The following is a 21,765-nucleotide window of genomic DNA, read 5'->3' as shown; positions in this document are numbered from 1 at the left end:
TGAGGCTGACGTCCAAATTGAGTATTTCCGCTCAGGTAGGGACTTCAAAACCCTCAGGCTCTTGGAGCTTCTTTTGCTTTTATTAGTTTTAAAATTAGTATGTAAAGGTGTCAAAGTTATTAAAGTTATCTTTAAAACAGGCTGTGAAGGAAAGGGGAAGATCATGTTCTTTTTAAAAAATGCATAATATTAAAGGTTGATTAAAAAAAGATTAAAATATTTATTCTTCCAAGACTGGGGGCTGTGTGGCCAGCTGCATGGTGTGGGCCCATCTTTACTTAATATTTCTATTTTCCAGACAGGGCTCACTGGGCGTGTGTTGTGAGCCATTGATGCTGGTGCTGGAGAGACATTTAACTCTCAGCTTCTCCATATACCTACAGGGGGCAGACACCAGGCACAGCTTGGTGAAGTGCTTTACATGGAAGACATCTGAAAATACACAGAGAAGACCAAATGTTACTTACTCCAATATCTGTAATTTGCAGTTTGGATGTTTCAGTCCTTCACACAGCAGCTGAACTCCAACATCTCCCAGAGAAAAATTATAACTGAGGTCCAGTTCTGTCAGGCTCTGGCTGGTGCTGAGAACAGCAGTGAGATCTCCACAGCAACCACCCAAGAGACGGCAAAATCTCAACCTGCAGGAGAGAGAAATGCAGGGCAGATCTGTCAGAGTGAATGAGACTCATCACAGCAGTTCTGACAGGTGGCCCTGCCCATCAGCTCCTTTCCCTAACCAATCAGCATCAAGAATAAGTCAGAAACCCTGCCCTAGACTCTGTCCCAATCCCCATTCCTTGACTAATGTGAACCAGGTTTGAGCATTAGCCCGGTGCTTGCACTATAAAGATGGAGAGAAAGGAAGGCTCTACTGAAGGGATAGGAGGAGGAGGAAAAAGGGGAAGATGGAGGGAGAGGTTTAGTGGGTGGAAAATGTCAGAAGAGAGAGGTTAATTGGAGTGTAAAAACAGACACTACAAAACAGCGAGGGAAAAAAGAGGCAGAGAGAAAAGAAAACATCCAATCAATGAAAAACTAAAAATAGTAGAGAGAGACATAGTGGCACTCCATTACATTATTTTATATCAAGTTTGATGCCAAAATGTTGCAATAAGTATACATACTCATCATTGCATGTTGCCAACCCCAAAAGTTCCAAAATCATGAACCAGGCTCCAAAAAGTCACAATATTGGTTTAAACAACGAGAGTCCTGTAGCACCTTAAAGACTAAAATTTCTGTGGGCATAAGCTTTTGTGGGCTGCAACCCACTTCGTCAGACAAAGACAAAAACAAATTTGTTAGTCTTTAAGGTGCTACAGGAGTCTCGTTGTTTTTGCTGTATACAGACTAACACGGCTATGCCTTTGGAACTTTTCAATATTGGTTTAGAATTCTTGGGATTATTTTTACAAATATACTTTGGGTTTTTTCTCTTTGCCTTTTGGTTTTTGAGACCTTAGGGTACATGTTTGTTTTCAGGTTCTCTCTGCAATCACAAGGGCTAGAAACTGAGCTTTCATTTTTTAAAAAGTGAGCTTGTCACTTATTCACATGACTTCAGGAGCTGTGACTTAAGAAAAACCATCAAATATCAAGAGATCTGAGATAAAATCATGAGATGGCAAACCATATGATTCTCTAGGACAATGAGGTCTCAGAAGCCTTGTTAGGAATGGTAGGTCCATTGTTCCTGAGATTAGAGGAGGGAATAACCTGATTTTACTTACATCAAAATGTTTACCATAAAAAAGGGGTTTTCAGTCCTCCTTTAATTGCAAATCTGAATGCAACCTTAATTATAGAACTGGTAGCACTCCCTCCATACGTTTTTCCCAGTGCTGGTACTGGGTTTTATAATACTTCATGCTTGCATCTATCTGAAATAATCAAATATATTTTGGGGTCCTGTGGTTTTGATGCACGTCTGTTTTTGCAGCACACAACCTGATGCCCCTAGCAAGTTATCCTAGCACAGAGTTCCAGATGAACCCCAGGTATGCTCATGTTATTGATTATTTTATTAAGTTATTTTTATTGCACAGAATTCTCACTTTGAAATGTATGAAGAAGCTTCTAAAATACTGGAAATTGCACTGACTTTTCAAAAATGTCCGGGGTGTGGTGGCTAGCCCATGCTGCCGCTCACTGTTACCATTGTTACTGTGGCTATGCTATTATTTTTAGTGCACTAACTCAGATCACAATGAATGTGTGTACGTGGGCTGGGAATAATCACATCGCCAGTTACAAATGCAGACGTAGCCTAAGGTTTCTAAGGCAGAGAGCTACTTATCAATGAATTCTAGGGACAGTGATGAGAGGTCCAACCACAATATCTGACATGCTGAATTGTTCAGTGAAATTCAGGAAGCTGTCTATCCAAAGACTGTAGCTACCCAAGCAAAAATGCAAAAGCCATGCAGAGCTGTGGGAAGGCGAACTCCTCCCACCCCTCCGACCTCATGGATAAGAAAAGACTACGGGAGTGTCTCATGGATATGAAATCCAGTAGAAATCTGCCACTTTTTCACCCCGATCCAAGACTTATGTGGAAGACACACAAGAAATACAAACCAACCTCTGGAAAGCATTATTGTAGGCACCAGCCACCAATCCAATGCAACTGAGTTACAGCCATGGCACACAAAATTACTAGACAAGGTACACATGAGAGTCAAAGCTGGTGTTGATCAAAACAAGGTGAGTGGCTGATAAGCACTTTATCAACTTAGATTCTGGACCTGGTCTGCATCACCAGAGTCTAGCGAGATGACACTGCAGGCCAGCTCATTTCATCCGCCCAGGTGGCACAGAGCCCTACAGACCCAGATAACCAATTGTCTTGCCTTCCTGCCTCAAATGCAAAAGAAGTTCCTTGGAAACAAAATCCTTTGAGTGCGTCAACTTAATCTGAGAGAGCAATGACAAGACAAATAAGGCATCCCAATAGCACAGCTCTATGACCCCCAGAGAGCACAGGTTTTCTGAAGGAACTGACAAACACTGGCTGACGTGGTGATGGAGGCTTCAAGATTCACGCTGACAATACAGCTGGTTCCACACACGAGTGTTTCCATTTGCCCTATTAACTTTTGGATTGTCATAAGCAGACTCCAGGCCTTTAACATACACACACACCCTGACTTTTATAATGAACGTGGATCACTCCCCTATCCCAGTCAGATCACCACCTCCAAAAGACGGAGAGCAGAACATCTCCAGGCAAGAAGATCTTAACATCTGTGTTTGTCCTAGAGAGCTCATTGATCCAGTTTTACCCACTAAGCACTGGTGCCCTAACCTGGAAGCCAAGGACAAGAAGAACCAGTGAGACATCGCTGACCACTGCCATCCATGCTTTGGTTCTGAAGCACCTCCTCCCTGTATGGCCCTGACAGATCTTTGTCCAGTGACAGACGAAGGAAGAAAACCCAAGTGACAGTCTTGAGAAAACCCAAGAAGAAAAGAGATGTCTGAACAAAGAATTTTCCATCCCTGCTCCTTGGCCATGGAAGAGACCAAGAAAGATCTTCCTTCTCCGCCATAGCAAACTCCAAGGCTATGTCCATGCAGTCGGACTATGCCATTCAGACTCTGGGGGTGTGAACTGCAACAGCACAGTACTCTGGTGTACACAGCTCCTCCTGTGTGGGACAGGCAGACTGTCCTAGCATGAACTAAGAGGTACCTCACTCGCATTAACATATTCCTCTTCAAACAGAACTACATTAGTGCAAACTAGGTATTTTAGTCTGCGCCTGCAGCATCCACACAGGGGAGTTACACGCATGGCACTGTGGTGCATGCTGCAGTTCACTCCCCGAACTGCAGGGCTATGTAGACATGCCCCAAGTCACACCTCACTGAACTATTCTGGATTGTCAATCACATTGCTAAGCGAGATGCTGCCTATCTCCAGAACCCAGCACCCTCAGCATGTGAAAGTGAACCCACTTCACAGAAAAGATGTTTCACCTCCAGGATGGGCTCCATGGCCATTAGGGATAACACAGCACCCTCCTTCTCCAAATTCTGTCCATTCACAAAACAGGTATCCTGGAAACGCTACAGGAAATCTGAGTGTTATGTTAAATCCTTGGAAAGTACTTGTATTCAGAGAGAAATCAGCATGGAACACAGAGAGATGCAAACCCATGAAAAGTCTTCATTGAACTAACATTAAAGCCAGCCAGGACTGGCTGAGCTATCTCCTAATAGTCTAACTCTATTGCCATGGCAACAAGCTAAGCTCTGTTGCTGCTGCAACCTAGGCCAGTTAGACAAGACACACAAAATACACAAGACTGAGCCTCCATCTAGGACTCTGAGCCTTGATCTTTGTGGCTGGTGCAGGACAGTAAGAGCATCTAGAACCCCTAGACTGTCGGCTTTTGAGGATAGAAATCTACTCCCCCACCCTGGAGCAGGCAGTAACCTGGCCAGTACCTAAGAACAGAGAGGACTCAGTGGCAGCCTGTGCGTAGGTTGGGGGATGTGAGGGAGTAAAAATAAACAGGGAGGTCACAAGCCTGGATGGGGTGGGGGGAAGGGGGAGGTCAGGGACAGAGGGGGGAGTGGGAGGGAATCAAGGTAGCAGGAACTGACTTAAATGAATCTTATTTTCTTTTGTCTCCTGTTGGCTCAAACTCAGACCTGCAAGTGCTTCAAGGTCCTCAGCTAGGCAGTGCTCTAGGAGGGCATGTCATCTGGGTTCAGGGATAGACTGTGTTCCTGCCCCTCCCACCACCCAGACTATGGAGCAGGGGAGAGGCATGAGAAGGGGACACAGGGATGACTGCCTAGGAGGAGAAACTGTTAACAGAGAGATCAGAGCTGTCTTAGGTTGCAGCAAGTCGTGATTTTTCTTCACTGCAAAGGTCCTTATAGGCAGCGGCTCATTCTTGCTCTCACATGCCCGCCTGAGGCATTAATAGGAGAGACTCAGCATTTAGCCTCAGGAAGCATATCATACCCCATCCACACCTCCTGCCAAGGGGCTTCACATGAAGGAAATGGGTCAGTATTTACCCCAGTCTCTGCAGTTTGCAGTTGGGATGTTTCAGTCCTTCACACAGCAGCTGCATTCCCATGCCTCCCAATTTATTATCACTCAGGTCCAGATCTGTCAGCAGCGGGTTGGTGCTGAGAGCGGAAGAGAGCTCCCCACAGCAAACCGCTGAAAGTTCACAAGCCTTCAACCTGCAGGAGACAGGTGCACAGATTAGAGAATGAGCACTTCTGTCTACCCAGTCCTCGCCTGTCGATTGAAATTCCAGCGTGGAAAGCCAAGATGCATTTACCACAGGCTCCATGATCCTTAATCTAAGGATTTGCAATGTATCAATAAACTAATGCGTAGAGATTGGAGTGAAAAATGAAGAATAAGGAAATTATAGAGGAAGTCCGTTGTAAATTATAATTTCTCTCTCCTGTAGGCTAAAAATCTCAGTACTTTAGAAAGAAATATCACCCAGATCAAGGAGACTATGACCAAAATAGACAAACTCAAGATATATTGTCCTTTTCCAATGACCGAGGTGCATGTAACACCAGGGATTATGTCACCATAGTTATGTGGCTCAGAGGTGTGAATTTTTCACACCTCTGAGCCATATAGCTATGTTGACCTAAATTTTAAGTGTAGTCCAGGTCTTAAACATAATGGCTCGAAACTGAGGGCTTGTCTAACCAAGGACATTGACCGGAATAGCTCCCTGTGTGGACACTTTATGCTAGAATCAAAATCACTTTTCTTTTAGAATAATTACTCTGCTTTGCCAGCTATGGGGAGTCTCATCTGTTGCAGGCTGCAGTTGTCCAATGGCAGCCTGGGGCTCTCAGAGCTGCTCTAGTTTACACTGGGGAACGATTCCAAGTCTGGAGCAGCCCTGAATCGGGGAGGCATAACAGTGGTTTGAAGCCACTTAGTTCCACCGTCCTCTGGGAATGTGAGATCTTTGCTGTGCCTCTTAGAAGCTCAGCAGTGACAGTGATCAACGGGGTTGACAGCACTGGATTTCTACAAGAGAACTTTACACTGGGGTCCCTTCTATATGCACCTGTGATGTCCATTAGCCTGTATTCCACAAGCATGTGTTCAACTAAGCTGAAGGTAGGGGGTAGAATGTGGGTGTGTTTTCTGAGAGCCGGGGAACCCTACAGTATACAGAAAGGTGGCTAGGAAACAGTTCAAACCTTTTTCTCGGTAAACATTGATTTAATTTAATATACTGTATTTGTGACCTTCATTCTCAGATGTTATTTATTTCTGTCTTGACCAATGCTTTTGACATTTTATCCTAGCTGATGAATTAAAAGACATAATAACACTTCAAAAAAAAAAAAAAATCAACACACCCCCTACAACATCTGCTGATGAGTCTGCGGCTCCAGGACTGGACTCCTCAGTCACCAAAAGGCCCATATAAAATAAAACCGGTGAAAGAGATCCTCCTTAACTTTCAAGGGCTTGCCGACGATTGGTTATGGGGTTGAAAGATTAGGCCCATCAAGTGTTGGAATGTCACAGGTATCCGATGTAACCCAGCAAGGATCATCTGCTACAGGGCTACTGTGACGTTAGTGACTGTAAATGCTTTTACAGCCTCAGGAGGGCTACTTGTCAAAGGTCTTCCTACAAACTGATGGTTTCTCTCAGCTGAGACAAGCTTCACCTCCTGCAGGGGTACTGCCCACATCAGAGGCACCTTAGCCAGGCAGGAGCTGAAAATGGTGCAGGTTACAGTTGACACTGGGTCAGGCTACTCAGAAAGGTGCACAAGGGGGGCAGGGAAAGCCTCTGTTATAGGTTGGGCGTAATAGCTGCCTTTTATTCAGAATAAAAGCAGTTGGGCTGCTTTATGGAACAGATAGCTGAAGCCACTACAGGCCTATGCCCAAAACACAGGTCACAGGCAAGGCGGGAGCAGGAGTTCACCATGCGTCACAGGGGGTTCCATTATGAGTTTGTGGCGGCTTAGTGCTGGCTGAAAGAGGCTTGGAGCTGTGAGCAAAGAAACCACCTCCTGTGTTTGAGGAAAGAGGACTATGTGCAGTCTTTGTAAGCAAACAAGTCTGCATCGAAGATACCTGGATCCATCACCAATTTCTCCTTCTAACAAACAATCCACAGGACCCCAATTTTTGGCTAAATGCTAAACTCAAAACAGGGTGACACCTCCCTCTCCTTGTGCCCTGTGCTGGGCCCTCCCATGAGCACAGAGTCTCCTTCATTTTTCCCTACTTTAGGGGCAGAGGAATCACTAAAGGAGGCAGAGAAGAGCAGAAGGGGGCCATGATAAAAGTATCTGTATGTACTGGCCAGCAGAGCAGACTGAGCAAAGCAGAAAAACATGCTGCACCTCCTGACAGGGGGGTTAACTGCAGGCAAATCCACCTCCCTGGCATATGAAGGAGCTGCAGGAAAAATTCTTCCTTCCTGAGACAGAATTTCTCCCACAGCTCCCTGTGAGACACACACCGCTCCCAGCATGAGAACGTGTCTATAAAGGATGACTGGGAGATTTAGGATCATCAGGCTCTAAGGGCCTCTTGTGCTTGTATTAGTTGTAAATCAAAGTAAATGTCAAATTGTTGTAAAAAATCATTAAAACAATGATAAAAGTGGGCTTTTATCAGAAAGATTAAGATCATGCATTCGTTTTTAATGACAGAGACACATTAAGAATCATTTATATCTAATATCTAATATCTTCAGATTCTGGGGGATTGGAACTATTACTCCAATATGGGCCCATCTTTATTTAAACATTCCATTTACCGAGCCATTGATACATCAGGGGCTGGAGGGTCACTCAGCTTTCAGCCTCTTCAGGTATGTCTACACTGTAGTGAGTCCCAGAGCCTGGGTTAACTGTTTCAGGGTCACAGGGCTTGTGCTACAGAGCAAAAATAGCAGTGTAGACATTCCTGCTTGGGCTGGGCCTGGAACTCTGCAAGGGGGGTGGGTCTTAGAGCCCAGGTTCCAGCCTGAGCAGGAATGTCTACGCTGCTAGTTTTATCCCCATAGCGTGAGCCTGAATCAATCAGTTGATCCAGGATTGAGACGCTGCTGCTGGTGTGTGTGTGTGCGTGCACGCGCACAATGTAGACACACCCTTTAGGTACCTGCAGGAAGCCAACACCTTACATCATCCTCACACTCTGCAGAGTTCTTTACAGAAAGGAAACCTAGAAAGACTCACCCCAGTTTCTGCAGTTTGCAGTTTGCATGCTTCAGTCCCTCACACAGCAGCTTTACTCCCGAGTCTCCCAGGTTGTTTCCTGTCAGGCCCAACTCAACCAGGGTCTGTTTGGTACAAAGAATAGAGGCGAGATCCTCACAGCAAGCAGCTGTCAAACGGCAATCACAAAATCTGCAGGAGACAAATAAGCAGAGAGAAAAATGAGAACTTCTGTCGGTCCAGCTCCCTCAGTGGGTACCAGTGGGTTTCTAGAAAGATTCTTTTATTCTGGAGGGAAAAAACCACAGTGCTGCAGTAGTGGATAGTGAGGACCACATGGCCATGTGTGAATTTTAATCTACTTGCATCTGTAGCTGTCATTGATCCTGCATTCCACATGGAGTGTGTAGGAGAGTAAAGAGTTAAAAGCTGGACAAGTGGTCAGGCCTAAATTACAGGGAATAGGGTCAAGGCAATTGAAAATCTTGTTTCTGTTAATTGGTGTGAATTTTAGTTAGAGTCTATTATCTCTCTTCTTCTCCTCCCTTCCTAGCCATCTGCGCAGGGAGGAGTCTATCACCATTTCTGTGCAAGGTCTTTTGGTGGGAAGAAAGCATTATCTTCCTTCTCTCCCTGGCATGCCTTTACTTCAAAGAACGTTAGTGTAAAATGTATAGGTTTTAAGGTGATGTGCCTGACCTCTGTATGGTAATCCTGTAAACAAACAGGGGCGGGTATAATTATATTCATTATGTAGTTGTTAATATTCATTTTATAGGTGTCAATGTAACTAAATAAGGGTCTATAGGGAGTTGCTGAAAATGAATACATTTACATACAGTTATGGATAAAAGAATTGTAAAGTAACCCCCTCGCGGCATTGAGGTGGAACGAGCAGGCAATAAAGGGTTCCGTCTCCCCAATCCACCCCTGGGACAACCCGTTTGATTATTTCTAACAGAGTGTTATTCTAAGTCGAAGCTCCCAAACTCCATCCCTGAGTGGAAACACTTGGGCTTCTGCTAATAAGAAACTTTATTGTAAGCGAGGAAAGGAAAGAAAAGGAAGAAAAGGAATCTCACTGGGAATTAATGAAAATGGTGCTCCACTAGAAGGTATATTATAGTTTTGTGGATGGGAGGAGCCTTTTCTTCTCTCTTGCTGCATCATTTCAATTTAGAACTCAGCAAATAAGCAATCATCTATGGTAGACTTGGTATTGAACATTCAGGATTCAGGGATGGCTCCACTTTGCCAAGTCTCAAATTCCTCCCTCCCTCTTGACTACACACTAGAAAAGGCTGGAATTTCCCTAAAGAGCCCAGTTTCAGCGGACACCAGGGAGAGGGAAGGTCTCTTTTTGCCATATCCCTGAACAAGAACCTATCAACCTCCTGTTGATAGCCCGGAGAATAAATAATGTTAGCAAGGATGCCTTCTCTGCCCCCGGAATAAGAATGCTCCTGTATACCTTGATACTAGCTCCTGCTAACACAGGCCCCAGCACATCTCAGAAGAGACATGGGTTCTATAATACTCGGTTCAACTGAAACTCTTCATAAATTCAGGTTGAATTTGATGAATAGTTTCGACTGAATAAAAATGGGGGGAAAGTATCCAAATAAGTCAAAATTTGTTTGGGTTCAAATGAAATGTTTTGTGCTACCCTAAACAAAAGTATTAGTTTTCAGGGTTTTTGTTTTTCTTTAACTCTGTTTTTTAAATTAAACTGAGCTAATATTTCTAACAAAACATTTTGACACAAACTTTGAAATTTTGTTTAAAAAAAGTGTCAAATAAACTAAATATATTGACTTGTTTGGAAACTTTTTCCCCATTTTTATTCAGTTGAAACTATTCATCAAATCTGACCTGAATTCATGAACTGTTTTATTTGAACCAAAACTGCATCATTTACCAAATAAAATATTGATCAAAAAAGTTTCACTGAGCTCTAGTGATAGGCACCTTAGAAATATCTAAGATTAAAATTCCTAATTGTGTCTCCTGCCCCAAGTCTTTCCTGATCTCAAAGAATTTCCCCTGGCCACACTGCTTACCTCCATCTCTCAGGCTCATCTGTTGGTACGGTAATTGGGTTAACTGTCATTACAGCACTAAGCTGACTAAGCCAACTCCATATGTTTTAACTGGAAATTTAAAGACATTCCTCGGCAGTTACACAATTCCATGTAGTTGTTATACCAGCCACGATGAAGAGCTGCACTGCTGTGGAATTTCCAGGAAAACAGCAGTAAAAAGGGTTTTTTAAATAAAAGGAAAACATAATTACTTACTCTAGTTTCTTTAATTTGCAGTTTGGATCCTTCAGTGCTTGACAGAGCAGGTAGATAGATGAATGCTTTGCTCTATCCTGACAGTGTTTCCTTAAAGAAGGAGAGAATAGAAATATTCAATGAAGACAGATTTTAATTCTATTTCCTGAACATTGAAATAGCCTCTTGGACAGTGTGATCATATACTGTATATAAATTATTCTGCAGTTACAGTTAGTTGTAAATACCCTAATTCAAAACTACATCTAGTACTTTGGGATGTATTTTAAATACACAGAGTCAAATAGGTGTTACTAAAATTAATCTGTTCATTTTATTAATTTGTGGTACTCTGGTGCTTTGAATCTTCAAATGCAGTTCTAACTATTCACACAAATGGGCACGTCTCCAGTGGTTTTATGATTTTGTGTCAGGCAGTAATTGTTGTATCATTTCTGGAGATACAATAGAAATTATGTTTATTTAACTACGAGTGTTGTCTTTAATTTACCCACAAAACTAAAAACCAAATATGAGTATTCCCTTAAAATGTTAAATATGACAACTGTTACTCAATATTGTATAATTGAGATTACATTTAATTAAATTACATCCCTATAAGTATCCAGAAATGGAGTTTACTGTTTTCTGACAGCAGAAAGTGTAAAATGGCAAATTAATTTTAAAGCAGCATTTGTATAAGAAATGGTACTGGATGAATAGTGCAAAACAATTAAAATTCAAGAATATTCTGATGAATTTTAAAGTGATTTTCCTTTTACTGTGTTCACACGTTTATTGTGTACTTTCCAAATATGCTAGCAAACGGAATTTGCAGACAGAAGTGTTGTTGAAACAGTGAGTTTAAATCAATATTACAGAATATTCCTGTGAAAGCAAAATTTGAATGTGTAATCCTGAGCATTTATACTGGAAATCTGGTTCTCATATTTATGTTCATCGATTCACAGTACCAAAACATCCTATGATCTGTGTGTCCAATCAAAATGAATAATCTGGAATAACTAATATTTTTGAAATCATATATTGTTTGGACAGGTTGTGAAAAAGGCAACATTCACTGAGTGAATTATTCATTATCTATTCATTATCTGTTAGTTGGCGAGTCTTCCTCACGATTAAGACTTTAATAACTTCTCCCTAGCCAAAGTTCAGGTTTTGTACTTGGTCCTCCCCCGCAGTGAGTTTAGTGAACTTTAGAATATGAAACTGAGTTTTGATACAAAGAATCTGAAAAAGCCCATGACTTATTTTTTCTCCTTTTATTGAAGAGAACAAAATTGTACATTGGAGATGTGGAAGCCCATTTTGTTTCCTAGTGATTTCCTTGCTCCCTGCTGAAGGACTTTGCAAAAATCGCTGAAGGTCTCCATGAGCAGCTCTCAACTTCCTTGTACAATTGTTGAAACAATGCAAGCTCCCCTCCCCAACTCTTTGGTCTCATCTAATCCCATTCATATCCCATACACATAACAGTACAGCTAACATTTCAGTCACTGAGATGATAGAGCAGACCAAACAATCATGATTAAAAAAAAAGGAAATTAACTTTTGTGGTAGTGCGATAACTGTATCATTAGTTTGCAGTAATAATAAACTTATTCTGTGGCGGGTCTTTCAGCCAATTATTAGTTATCAAGATATAGAGAAAACAACATTTAATCTGTTAAAGAAACTACTGAGAGAAACTTACTGATATAACCACTTTCGTCGTCCTGGGAGTTCTTCGTCATAGTCTTCTGAGCTAAATGTACAGTTATAAATATAAAGTGACTCCAGTCTATGACAATGCTTTACACAGAATGAAAGAGCTCTTTGATCCATCTGGGTAAATTTGTTTTGATTTAACTTTAGATCAGTGAAGTGATCCAATGCATTAATTGCAAAATCTTCTTCATACATCTCATACACACAGTGAAACAATTCAAGCTGACAACTCTGATAAATCCCCTCGTGAACACAGGTTAAATTTAAATCTGTTCCTTGGTTTGCTTGAACCCACCTCAGTAAATCTGCCTTAATTTTAGGTGAAAGTTTACAGCCAAATTTTTCCTGAATGTCTTTCATTCTTTCTTCATTTAAGAGACCAAACAGGAATCGTACTGTTAACATTAAAAAATTTCTAGAGTTTCCATAGTTTTCTAACAAGGTTTTCACATCTTTCTTGGGTGCTCCGGAATCTGTTGTTGATTCATCTTCCTCCAGGACATATAACAAAGCTGCAAAAAACTCCTGAAAACTCAAGTGAATGAAGCTGTAGAGACATTCACAGTCAGTTTCTTTTTGAAAAATATTCTCGTTCAAAAAGAGAGGGAGAGAGTTTTCTTGATCTAAGCCGAACTTCTTGATTTCTTCTTCCTCAAACAGTATCTTTTGATTCCAGATTCCATCAGCAGCCAAGGAGCAAAGTCCCCTCAGATTTCCACGTAGGTGTTGCTTCAAGCTGTTGCTGAGTGGCTTGACTAAACTGGAAAGGTAAAGCATATACACTCCAGTGACGGTTTTTGAAGTTTGCGTGAGATTCTCACCTTTCTCAAGCTGTTGTTTCACAACAGTGCAGATGATCCAACACACGAAGGGGACAAAGCACATAGTGAAAAGTATTTCATTTGCTTTCACAAATCGTAATGCTTGTCTGGCTTGGTTTTCATTTCCAAAGAATTTGTGGAAATATTCCTCCCTCTCAGCTTCAGAAAACCCCAGGATCTCTGCAAAACGTGAACACTCTAAACATTGAGAGAGTTTCTCCAGAGCAGCTGGCCTTGTAGTTATCATCAAGTAGGATTCAGGAAGAACTGTCTTCCTAAATAAACTGCTCAGGATAATTTCCATTGACTTCTTCTCCCAGGGATCAAAACACAAATTATCTTTTGGCTGATCAAAGGTAAATCTCAGTTCATCAAAACCATCAATTATGAACAGGAGTTTTTCTGGGTTCACCATAATGTGGCTAATTGGTGCATTTGTATTAAGACAATTTTTACAAATCATGTCAGCCACACTTCCCTGCTCAGTAAGAAGGTTAATTTCCCTACAGTTTATGTAGAAAACATAATCAAACTTTTCTTTATAGAGTTCCCCAGCTGCCCAATCGTACATCATCTTTCTTGCAATCATTGTTTTCCCAATCCCTGCAGCTCCCAGAAGCACAACTATTTGTGGTGCTTGGCCATCTTTATCAGATTTAAATAGGGTTGCCAGTGTAATCGCAGAACTAGCTCGCTCAGTCATGACTTCTGCATGTCTCCATCCCATGGCTGTTATTTCATGTTCTCTCTCCTTCTCATGACGAGGTCTGTCTATAATAGTCAGGTTTGTGTATCTTCTGTTTAGAATCATATTGTCACCAAAACGACTGTTCATATCTTTTATTAGTTTGTATTTCTTTTTAATATCTTCTTTATACTTCTTCCTGTAATCTGAAGCAGCAACATGAGGCATTAGAATTATTGGACTGAAAGTTCAGAAAACAGACTAATCTCTTAAAATAGTTCTACTTTAACAACAATAATGGTTCTTTACATTTATAATTAAACGTTCTTCAAAAAAGGATCCTGAAATCAGTTAACTATGGGCTGGATCTGCAGCCTTTACTCAAATATGGTCACCCACTGAAATGATTCATTTGAGGAAAGGCTGTAGGCATCGCTTCATTGCCCAGTGAAATGCAGCCACCTCTCTGGTGAAACCTGGCTACTATTTGACAGTGCACATCAACACAATACAACAAGTTAGGCCACAAGTGGAGGAAAATATATGTAGCTGAAACAATACTGAGAAGTTAGATGGAAAGAATGTAACTTCATAAACTAGAATTTGTCATGACACATGGGTTTACAAGAGAGAGCATCATAGAATCTTTAACTACCACAGCTGAGTACCTCCAGATACCTTCCTCACTTAAGACATGCTACCCCTATAGCAGAGTGTCCTTCAGAACCATGCTGGTGCAGTGGCTCAATACCGACTCTGTTTTGCTCAAGTCCGTATCGGACTAACAAAAGTCCAACTCAGCCCATTATATAAAATTGTTTGTAAAAGTCAGTGAGAGTTCAAAATAAAACTGGTACAAACTGAGTTATTTAAGATAAAAAAGCAGTATTGAGGGATTTGCAAGGCTTCTGGTAAGGTCATAAGTTGGCATGACAATAAGCTGAGAGATTCTAGAAATAGGAAAAATGTTTATAGCTGAAATCGCCCCAGTATTTTGATCAGTTAATTGTAATGGTGTGAGGCTGCCACCGCATTTTGGACACAGTTTGTCTGGGGGTCACTAAATGGAACAGAGGAACATATGAAAAGGAAGCAGCAAAGTGCAATCATAGCTGCAATTCCCACCACCTTCTGGGATCCACCATGACACAAGGATAAAGCAGAAAAATTGCTTAGGATGAGTTCAAAAGGACTGCACAAAAAGGTAGGGTCAAAATCAGAAAGGCTAAGCACAAAATGAGTTACACCTAGCAAAGGACACAGAAGGCAAAGATTCTATAAATACAATGGGCACAAGAGAAGGACAAAGACTTCCAAGGGAGGTTGTGGAATCCCAGTCATTGGAGGTTTTTAAACTCACACCGGTCAGGGATGGTCTAGGTTTCCTTGGTCTTAGCTCTGTGCAGGGGAAAGGACTAGATGACCATGAGGTCCCTTCCAACCCTACATTTCTATTTTTCTGTGACAATGTTGGGCCTTCATCATCCTGATCCTGAAATATTTTCTGACCAGACTGAGGGGAGCCAAAATGATATCACTACCCTTTGGCTAACTCCTGAACACCACCTGGGATGTGAGCCTGAGGCTCCTGCTGTCACCTCCCCCTCATGTGTCATTTGCCTTCCCCTCCACATTTCTATCTTTCCCTTTCTGTCTAAGGAAAGTCTGTGTTAGCTGGCCAAGACTACTCCATCTTTCCCAACACTGTCGTCAGCCTGAGACTACAGAGTCAGACAAAAATAACGCTGTAAAAGGTCTGACATTTGTAAGTTTGTTGGGTCTCAGCGTGGCTGATCGACACACATGCTGCACCTGTAATTCTGCAGCCGGGAAGCTGCAAGGGAAAGTAAGCATCAGAGACAAGTGGCATTTTCTCTCTGTTATTCTTCTCTCCCCTTTGTGAAAATTTATCTAAAAGGGAAACCAGACTGGACCTCAGCAACAACAGCAGCACTACCACCACAAGGACATTTCCTGGCTGCTGCCCATTAAATCCTAGGGAATGCTCTTCACTTTCAGTGCTATTACTATAGTCACCATTAAAAACTTTACAGTATTGCCTTTGGGAATAGGTAGTGTTATTGCAGTTTCACAGTGTTTCCTGTTCTGGAGAATTGAAAGGGAACGCTGCGCGAATGGTGTCATCTGGAAAGACACTTGTAAAGATTTTGTTAACATGTACACCGTTGATTTTTGTTTCACACTGATCATTCGGGAAAAGTATCCAACTGAGTAAGCAGGAACTTCCTGGGTAGCCACCACGTACCTTTGGCCGACATCTCTGGTGGTTTTTGTCTCTGATGAAACTCTGAAAAGAAAATTACATTTAAATAACACTGTAAGAATGTCTAGTGTGTTTCAGTTCATTTCTCTTCTGTATAGAGGCAGCAAGTGACTCAGTGATGCAATTGCATCCTGCGTTAATGAACTAATCACCGAGGAGAACAGTGTTACCAGCAGCCATTTTATGAAGTTCAGTTTGTGGAATACTGTAAAGGGAGTTTGGTTTCTCGGACCTCTCCCTGCTTGTTCCTACTGATGTCCACACTTACGCACTTTACATAACGAGCAGGCTACATTGTCAGAGAAACACAGAATAACCTGCACTGGGACAAAGAGCCAATTCGGGAGTGTTTGTAGGGAGAGGGAATCCCGTAGAAACACTTTTCTTCGAATACAGATGAGGTGAAACAATTAAAGGGTCCATGTGAAGGACAGCTCGTTCAGGGGACAGCTAGATGGCTCAGGGGAGCCTTTACAAAGCTAGGGGTCTAAGACAGACACTGAGGGCAGCCAGAAGGAATTTGTTTGTTTGATATAACCACCACTTGCGGCCCTTCCTTCCCATTCCCCCACAACCTCCAGCTTTTCCACTAGATTGAATTACTGATATAATGCTTATTGGATGTTTTTTTTGTTTGTTTGTTTGTTTTTTAAAGTTGCACAGGAAACCAGAATAGTTTCCCTATTATTGCCACTCCTTTTGCCGAACATCAGTTAATAACTAAGTTAGGGGATAAAGTACCTTCTCCCCACCACACAATAAACAAAGTCCTATAATTAATTTATTATTATTATTGAGTTATGGGAGGATCTAGAGCCCCAGTCAGGTCCTCATTGTACTATGTCCTGTGCACACACACAAGATCATCTCTGCCTGAAAGAGCTCGCAGTCTAAATCAAATAAATGCTCCCTGCATTGTGCTCTCTGGAGGCTGCAAAACTCTCCCCCTGGGGGACTGTCCAGGGACATGAATGCCAAAAGCCTCGGTGGAGCCCCCTTCTGCCAGCCCTGAAGAGTTCCAATCCCAGGAACCCTGGGCAGAATTAACCCAGCTGATCTTCACTGCCACCTTGGGGTATATGGAATATAACAGGGTTGATTTTAGTTGCACTACTGAGCACATGTATTGTAGTACTGCTCCACTAAAGAGTGGATCCCCATTGGCTTTTACACTCTTGCGGGACACTGCAAAGTGGCCTGGAGCCTTTGGAAATGCAGATCTCCAGGTTTGCTGGCTCCTTGGTGGTTTGTATTACACTGAATTTGTTCCTTTAATTAAAAGATGGCCTTGGAGATAATAAATATCCTGCCTGGAATCCCAGAAATATCTCATGTGGTCAACCAGCTGCTTTGGATAATAGACTAGGCCAGATTCTCTGCTGTGATCAGTTACAGACCCTCAATTCTCTGTCCCAGCCCCAGCACAGGTTAGAGCACCGTAGGGGCTGTTCTTACTTGCACCAGCTGCTAATGGTCACCAAGGAATGGTCCCCCTGCTGAGGATGCACTCCAGTTACTTCCCCTTCTCACCTCCCCGTCCATGGCACTCCCTCTGCACTGCTACGTTGGCTCTGCACCCACTGGCGACTACCCCACACTGGGGGATTTCATCAGATGGAGAATTACAGGCTCTCTCTGCTCCTCTTGTGCCCGTTGAGTGGCGAAAAGGGAGTGAAGCAGGTCAGAGAATCTGGCCTAGTGTGGGCATCTCAGCTGGAATGACAAATTCTGAATCCTGTCAATCAGCCTGTTTCTTTTCTCCTTCTGCTCCTGATGTCACCTTAAGGCAGATTCCTGAAGGATGCTCCCAGGTTTACAGTAACTTTAGGTTTCTTACCTTTCTCTCTTTCTTCTCTGAGTTTAGCAGCGGAGTCTCTGAGATTGATCTGAGTGAAAACATCTATAGTTACATCCACTGCAGCATCTCCACCATAGAATTCCACAAGGAGGTTCTTAGTATCTATTGTGTCCGCATACTCCAGCCGACCTCGAGGGATGTTGCCCTTCCCCTTAAAGGCAGAGTGTGATAATTTGTCTTTAAATCTTTTCAAGTCTTCCTGAGAAAGGTTGTCAAGGGCATGCATGAGCAGGTCACTGATTCTGCTGCTTTGGCTTCCCATCACTGGGTATCGAGAGAAGCTAAAACACAGTGTAAAGTCCTGATGTTAATAATGAATAGGGTAAAACAACAATTCCCATGTAGAGGAAAGAAGTGTAATCTAGTGGTGAGAGTAGGTCACTGGGTTCATAACAACTCAGTGCTTTTCTCTCACAAATGATCCTCTGTTCCTGTTTCCACACCTGTTAAATGGAGATAATCATACTGATCTAAGTCACTGGGGTGTGTGGTGCAGCTTTAGTTAATGTTAGTCTAGCCAGTTGAGGTCTTCGGAAGAAAGGGTTATAATAATAGTAATCATCATCCAATTGGTTTTGAAAATAGAGGAGGGATATCTTCATTTAATTTACTTTTCAGAATATATAAATCTAGAAAACAGTCTTGGAATATCAGACCCTGCATCCGAAGATCCATTGTTAGCTTGTGATAACCTCATGGGTATGTTGGATATCAGAGCAAGGTGAGGCATGGCAGTGGTAACTTTTGACATATGGTGTGTCTACACAGCAACTGTGGGGCTTTGTTCCCAGCTTGGGCAGACAGACATGCTTTAGTTCTGCTCGAGTGATGGCCTAAAAATAGCAGCGTGGCAGCAGCACAACGGGCTAGCCATCCAAGTAAAATCCCACCCGACACCCTGGATACCTACAAAGGTAGCTAGCCCAAGCCACCCCCCACACTGCTATTTTTTGGCGCTAGTACGAACACAACTACCTGCACTGGGAATTACACCTCTCAGTTGCTGTGTAAACATACCCATAGGCCCCATTCAAACAGGTCTCACCACCCAAATGTATGAACTATAACTAGTTCAGATTAAAGTTAGCCCAGGGAAAATGGGAAAATTCAAGGGAAAATGCAGAAAGTGATGGACTTACTGTTAGTCAGAAAGCTATCACAAAGAACATCTGATGGCCCTTTCTGATTAGTTTCTCTCAGTCTTCTTTGTGCTCAGAGACATCCAAAGGCACTCAGGAAGAGGAAGAGGAAGAGGAACAGGAAACTGTTTGCTCAAAGTTTTTTCTGCAATCCACAGAAACCAAAACATCTCCAGTTAAAACTGATCTTCAACACTCGCTGAATTTCTCTAACAGCCCTCATACGACAGCAGGTATGTTTTACAGCCTTCTTGGGCCATGTATGTATATTTTCTTGGTTTTTATTCCTTGTATTGACTTTTGGATTCACTCCTTTGGCTTCAGCAACTTGAACAACTCTTTCTCTGAATAGTGATGTCATGAACTCCATAGACACATTCATAACTTTTCCCTTCTTACACATTCCATGTGGGGTGAAAATAACGTAGCAGCTTCACCAAAGCAGTGAAGCAGCTTTAACCAGGACAAGCCATGTATAAATAGTGTGCAGACAGACAGAATGGAGTCTGGACTTTGCATCTTCCTGATACATGAATATCAGTGATATCAGCAGGAGGTGGGGTTTAAATCCTATTGCATGAGGGGGCAGAATCACTATTTTTAATATTTAAAAAACCATGAGAACAGGATTTTTGAAAAAATGAAGTCAGCAGAATTGGCTCTTTTTGGACTACAAATATCACAGGTTTCAAAAGTGAGCTTGGAAAGCTTTACAAGTCACTTGCACAGTTACTCAGAAGGAAATTGCTGCTTGTTAAACAGAGGAAGGAAGGATACGTTTCTGATACATCCCTGTAAACTTCTTCATTTCTGCTGTCTTTCTGGGTAAATTTCTCTTTAAGGTCCAATAAGCAGTTCCTCTCTGGTGCAGAGCCCCTGTGCTGGCTCACACCCCAACACCTGCCACCATTCATGGCTTTTTCTTCCCTTTTCAAAAATTTCTCATGTTTTTGTTTTCGTTTGCAACTCCAAGAAACCCTTATCCCAGCTGAGAAGTGGAAATGGGATGTTCACGATTCGTTTCAGCAGAGAAATGAGAAAAATGGGGAAACAGAACCCATTGGTCCCACTCCTCTTAGGATGGAAGCAGAGAGAGGGGTTTCTGCCTAGGGACAGATCTCAGCTGGTATATGTCAGTGCAGTTCTACTGCCAGGGGATGACCCATATATGGGTCCCTAAATACACAGCTTCACAGGAAGGTGGCTTTGTTTGTATTCGCCCTGCACAGAGTGAATGTGATAATCTCTGCCCTAGAAACACTCACCTGTTGAGGCTAGTGATGTAGATGATACGGCCCCCCTCTCAGGTTGGTTACCTACCGTGTCCATTAGTCTATGCTCACAACTCCAGCACATACAGATTCCCTTGGCATCCTCCTTCAGGAATGACACTTCTACATATATTACATCAAATTAAATTAATTAAATTAATTAAAACAAAAATAAAATCCCTATGTTACAAGAACATAAGGTTACAAAGTCAAGCCCTCAAAAGTTAGGAAGTGCCAGAACTAAGGATGCCCATGGGACCTGAATTCAACTCCCTTGTGTGTGTGCACCATCCTAATGACCCTCCTGGATCTTCTGTAGCATTTCTTTTTGGAGGCTCAGTGGAATTACGACTTTACTGCACTTGAAAATAACCCCATCTATCATGGTCAGGTCATGTCTGCAGTTCCAATAGTCTCCTATACTTAGGCAGCAACTGTTTATGACTTCAGGCCACCCTTTAATTATCACTTCTTTAAGGATTCCCAGCGATTCATCTTTCTCCATCTCCTCTCTTATTTGTTGCAGTCTCCTGTTAGCTATGGGAATCGACCTCACAACCATATCTATGTAGGCTTGCACCCCTGTCTCTATTTTCTTCTCGGGTGCCGTGGGTGCCACTGCTCTGGAAAGTGCATCTGCTGTGAACATAAATTTACCAGGCATGTAGGTCACGAGCAAATTATACTTTTGCAACTTTATCATCATTCTTTGAATCCTTAAGGTACAGTCATTCTGCGGTTTGCTAAATAATGCAATCAAGGCTTATGGTCCGTTTCAACTTCCACGGTCTGTCCATAAATATACTGATTGAATCTCTCACAGGCAAACAAGATTCCTAAAAGCTCCTTCTCAATCTGTGCATATCTGGTTTCTGCATCAGTCAATGCTTTGGATGCATATGCCACTGGTTGCCAGCAATCCTCATGCTTCTATAAAATCACTGCACCCAACCCAGCCTGTGATGCATCTGCTGTAATCTTAATAGGCCTTCCTGGTGCATAGAATTTCAATGCTGGTTCTTGTATCAGGTGTTTTTTTTAAACTTTCCCATGATTCCTCCTGTTCAGCACTCCAACATCATTCATTTTTGTCCTCTAGGAGTTGTCTCAATGCCGTTGCTTTAGCAGAAAGATTGGGTATGAATATTCCAAGATAATTAACCATTCCTAGGAACCGTTGGACATCTTTCTTTAACTGGGGATGTGGCATCATTTCAATGGCTGAAATCTTCCTCTTATCGGGTTTTACACCTTCCTGGGAAGTAATGTCCCCTACAAAAGTCAGTTCTCTAACTCCTAAGACACATTTGGCCCTATTTAGTTTGAGGTTTGCAGCTCTAGTTGCTTCCAGGACTGACTGAAGTCGACGATCATGCTCCTCTTTTGTTGAGCCCCAGATGATGAGATCATCCATGGAGGTGTCCACAACACTAATATGTTCCTAGATCATGTGTGTGGTTTTGTGGTACACCTCTAGTGCTGAAGCTATACCAAAGGGTAAGCATAAAAATCTG

The 21,765-nt window shown here is 42.3% G+C and overlaps 1 protein-coding gene across 1 annotated transcript in view; it reads right to left on the bottom strand.

The window, feature by feature from the left end:
• Positions 1 to 19,109, bottom strand: part of LOC137144486 (NACHT, LRR and PYD domains-containing protein 3-like) — a 31,428-nt gene extending 12,319 nt beyond the window's left edge. The window contains exons 1-9 of the mRNA XM_067534845.1: positions 18,981 to 19,109; positions 17,821 to 18,122; positions 17,492 to 17,499; positions 15,966 to 15,996; positions 12,180 to 13,905; positions 10,487 to 10,576; positions 8,211 to 8,381; positions 5,035 to 5,205; positions 468 to 641 (exon numbers count right to left, since the gene is read on the bottom strand). Of these exons, the coding sequence (XP_067390946.1) occupies positions 468 to 641; positions 5,035 to 5,205; positions 8,211 to 8,381; positions 10,487 to 10,576; positions 12,180 to 13,905; positions 15,966 to 15,996; positions 17,492 to 17,499; positions 17,821 to 18,103 (2,654 nt within the window). The 5' untranslated portion in view covers positions 18,104 to 18,122; positions 18,981 to 19,109. The remainder of the gene's footprint in view (positions 1 to 467; positions 642 to 5,034; positions 5,206 to 8,210; positions 8,382 to 10,486; positions 10,577 to 12,179; positions 13,906 to 15,965; positions 15,997 to 17,491; positions 17,500 to 17,820; positions 18,123 to 18,980) is intronic.
• Positions 19,110 to 21,765: the final 2,656 nt, after the last annotated feature.

Source organism: Emydura macquarii, unplaced genomic scaffold (genome assembly GCF_026122565.2).
Source record: "Emydura macquarii macquarii isolate MOO-44397 ecotype Brisbane River unplaced genomic scaffold, CSIRO-AGI_Emac_v2 contig_3457, whole genome shotgun sequence".
Taxonomy (NCBI): Eukaryota; Metazoa; Chordata; order Testudines; family Chelidae; genus Emydura; species Emydura macquarii.
Note: the sequence above shows the minus strand (reverse complement) of the source record. Positions and strands in the feature narration are given on the sequence as shown.